General features: G+C 48.2%; 1 protein-coding gene across 1 annotated transcript; it reads right to left on the bottom strand.

The window, feature by feature from the left end:
* Positions 1-2,969: 2,969 nt before the first annotated feature.
* Positions 2,970-3,533, bottom strand: LHFPL5 (LHFPL tetraspan subfamily member 5). Its single transcript, XM_011373556.1, has 2 exons — positions 3,124-3,533; positions 2,970-3,042 (listed from the first exon to the last, which is right to left on the bottom strand). Exons 1-2 carry the CDS (start codon positions 3,531-3,533, stop codon positions 2,970-2,972), a joined length of 483 nt encoding a protein of 160 aa, XP_011371858.1.
* Between the last annotated feature and the right edge of the window lie 308 nt (positions 3,534-3,841).

Below are 3,841 nucleotides of genomic sequence, written 5' to 3'. Positions count from 1 at the left end.
GACTTGCCCAATCATCCAGCTATGGCAGACCCAAGACCTGAACTCATGGCTCCTGACTTTCTTGACTTCAAAGTTAATTCCTCTTCCTCCCAGGCTTTGACATCTCTCCAAAGAGCTGAATGTGTTTAGTGGTGACATTTCAGACTTAATGACAAACTGAAGTATGTTTCAGGCAGATACTTAACGGCTGGGGAAGAAGGAACCCTCCCAGAGCTCTTTGGTAGAACCTTGGCCCTCTTGATATGAGACCAGCCTTTGGTGCCTGGCATTGCCCCTAGCTCAGTAGAAGAGAAGGAGGTGGGTGAAGACACATACATACACAGATGCTCAGTGTATAGGTGAATAGGTAAATGTGGAAAAAAAGCTGTCCTTCCGAACCTTCCGTTCTCCACATCACTCCTCCCCTTGGCCACTTTCTTCTTCCATAGCATCTCCCAGGGCCTCTGCCTTGGAAACAGGTTGTGACTATGGACCTGGGCACTGTGGAGGTCAACCCTGTTTGTGGTGTCTCTGGACCGTCTTAGCACAGTATTAGGCAAGTTTACTTACCCTTTCAGATTTCCATTCTCTTGTCTGTAAAATAGGGATAATAATATCTGACTTGTCTGTAAAATAGGGATAATAATATCTGACTCATAGGATTAAGTGTGATCAGGTATACAAAATGCTTACTAGAGTGTCCGGTACATGGTAAGTGGCCAACTAATGTTAGTCGTTGCTCTTATGATCGTCATTGAAGTCAGATGGAAGCAACCTCAGTGGATATAGATGTCATTAGAGCTGTTTACACATATTCCAGGTACATAGTAAGATTATACTTCCTTGCCCCATTCCCTTGATGTTAGGCAAGGCCATTTGACTTCATTTGGCCAATAAAATGTGAGCAGAAGTGTGGCGTGCATTTCTAGGCCAGAACATTTAACTGCTGGTGTGAGACCTTCCAGGGCTCCCTTTCCCTCTGCAGCGACAGACGATGCTCCATCCACCTGGGTTACAGAAGAGAATAGTGAGGGCAGAGCCCCCAGCAGATCCTCAATGAACATGTACCACAAGCAAGAAATAAACATTTGTTTTAAGCCATTAAGATTTTGAAGTTGTTTGGTACTGTGGTATCACTTCAACCATCCTGACTGATAAAGTTGCAGTTTTTGTTTTTCACATTTACTGAGCACATGATAATGTGTCAGGTACTGTGCAAGGTGTTTTGCATGCATGATATCATCTCCTCCTCGCAAGAACACTGTGATAGGGAATACAGTTGCTACATTCTACAGATGAGGTTACCAAGACTCAGAGAGACAAGCAACTTGCCCTACCTGTGTTTCTAGGAGCTGGGACCACATTCAGCCTACACTTGGCATCCAGAAGCTCGATTAATATTATTAAGCTATAGCCCCACCTTCCCTGTCATCAGTCCTCTTTCCCTTCTCCTTTTTCCTTCCTTGGTCCCAGGCTTTCTTGGCAAGGTCAAACTATCTGGTTTAGGCCTCTTCAAATGGATACATCTCCCAGCTGCTGGCTATGAGGCACACCACCTACTTATACCTCCCTTTGGGTCATCTTCCCTTCCCCAGCACTGAGGACTGGAACATGACACCACCTGTGCTCTTCTCCAATATAAATGTTTTACTAGATGGCACCTGGCTACCTCTGCTAACAGTTTTCCAACTCCATGACCCATACATAGTCTGGCTCAGAAGGCCTGCTAACCCTTCCCCCATCAAAGACTTCCCAGTTCTGCCTATTCAGCAAATGACACCTGTTGTGGGAGGGGGACAGTGCAGAGAATGAGAGGGATGGTTATATTTCCAGGGTCCCATAACTCTGACATGCAAGACCAGCTGGCAAGCATGCCAGTGTCCATTCTACTCCTCTTTGTCAAAAACTGCTAAATCTTCATTCCCCTTCTTTCTTCCCACTGCCCACCAAGACTTGCCTCACCCCTGCCCCAACCTTTCCCTCGTTATATAGTGAGACTACAGAAGAGAGGGAGATGGTAGAGAGGATTTGGAAGGCAGCTCTGGAGCCAGGCGAGTAACCTGGGTACAAGATTTGGAATTAAACATTCTGTCCCTCACTACCTGTGTACTCGAACACAAGTTACCCACTAGGAGCCTTCTCTATAAAGTAGAAGGAATACCCACCTCACCATGTCATGATGAGGTTCCTCCAGACAAATCTATATAAAAGTACTCTGTAAATCTTTATATTTACATAAACGTGTGGCTCAACAAAAATGTCTTTGGAATACACCTAGTTTCTTGTCTTAATTTTCGTAGGTCCTTACAGTTGATCTACTATAGCGTGGCTAAGTCTTATCAGACCCAGATTTCTCATCTATAGTTGTGGGAGAGGGGGCTATAGGTTTCTTTGGTCCCCTCCAAATCTCACAGTCTTGAGTCTATATGTTTACTTGTCTGCAATTCTGATCCCTGTTTCATTCCCCTCTGTTAAGGATAACACTGCTTCTCATTCTAACCAATGATGTCAAGATGGTTTCACTCTAGTCTGCAGTTCCCAGCACTGCTTCTGGACATTTTCCCAGTATGGACAGTCTATGTACTGTCCTTGCATTGGGGAGGAACCAAACACTGCAGGATAAAGTCTTAGGCCCTCTCTTCCTGGCTTTAAAATTAATGACTGACCTTAGAATCTGCACTGAGAGCAGTTTGGGGTGGGAGGGAAGGGGTGAGGGCAGGGATATGGAAATCTTTAAAGGAGAAAGAACAAATGCCCAGACGTGGGAGATGGGGACATCTTGCAACTTCCTTTTTTCTCTCTCCCAGAGCAGCAACAACCTCTGGTGTGGCCTGTGAGTCAGGACACGTGATTTCTTCTACCAACTAGCTATGTGCTCCTGAGCAAGTCACTTGCCTTCTCTGGGCTTCAGTTCCTCATCAGCAAGATGAGGCAGTTGAACAATTTTATCTCTAAGGTCCTTTCTGTCTCAGCCATTCTAAAATTCCCTACTACTCAGAAGAGTCTACAGAGCCTTGAGTAGGGCTGGGCGAAAGGAGGCAGCTGAGTAGGAGACCCAGAGCCTCCACGGAAAATGGAATGGTGCAGCTGTACCTGTGGCCTGAGGTGCGCCCCTGCCTGCCCTCCCACTATCCCTGCTCACCCGCAGCCAGCTGCATCCATGCGCAGATCTTGTAGACTGTGGCCGTGTTGCAGACGAAGAACAGGCTGAAGCAGATGATGGAGCCAATGATGAGGAACATGGCCAAGGCCACAAAGAACATGGCAGTCTTGAAGGCTCTAGAGGGTATGGAGGAGAAGTCCAGTGGGCCACCCTTGCAGATGAGCTCTGAGGACAGCACGTTACCCACACAGTAGGAGAAAAGGCCGAAGTAGCCTGCCTGCGGTGTGTTGACGCTGTCACCGATCCAATATGGCTGGATGAAAAGGGCCATGACCAGCACCGAGAAGCAGATGGTGAGCGTGCCCCACATCACGCCAACCGCCCGCGAGTTCCGCACATAGTTGGTATGGTAGATCTTGGCTGCTTCCTGGGCAGGGAGCAACTTCACCATAGTGAGGGCGAGGGGCCTGGGCTGGGGCCCTATGGGCTTGAAGTTGGTGGCTGTGCGGATTGAGGCCCAGAAGCAGGTCACTCGCCAGCCTGGTTTGGGAAGGAGGCTGCAGTCAGGTCACAAGGTGAGGGCCTTGTGGAAGAAGAAAGGAAGAAGAAAGAGGATTAACAGGACAAGGACGACGACTTTGGTTTCTTCGGGGAAAGCTTGTCCAGGTGAATGCATCTGCCTAGCCGGGGCTGTCTCTGGTCTCTTGTCTCCTCTCTAGTCCTCCAGGGTCTCAGGCCGGCGGGCGCCGCCCTGCCCCT

The sequence above is a fragment of the Pteropus vampyrus genome, unplaced genomic scaffold (genome assembly GCF_000151845.1).
Source record: "Pteropus vampyrus isolate Shadow unplaced genomic scaffold, Pvam_2.0 Scaffold225, whole genome shotgun sequence".
NCBI classification, from domain to species: domain Eukaryota; kingdom Metazoa; phylum Chordata; class Mammalia; order Chiroptera; family Pteropodidae; genus Pteropus; species Pteropus vampyrus.
Note: the sequence above shows the minus strand (reverse complement) of the source record. Positions and strands in the feature narration are given on the sequence as shown.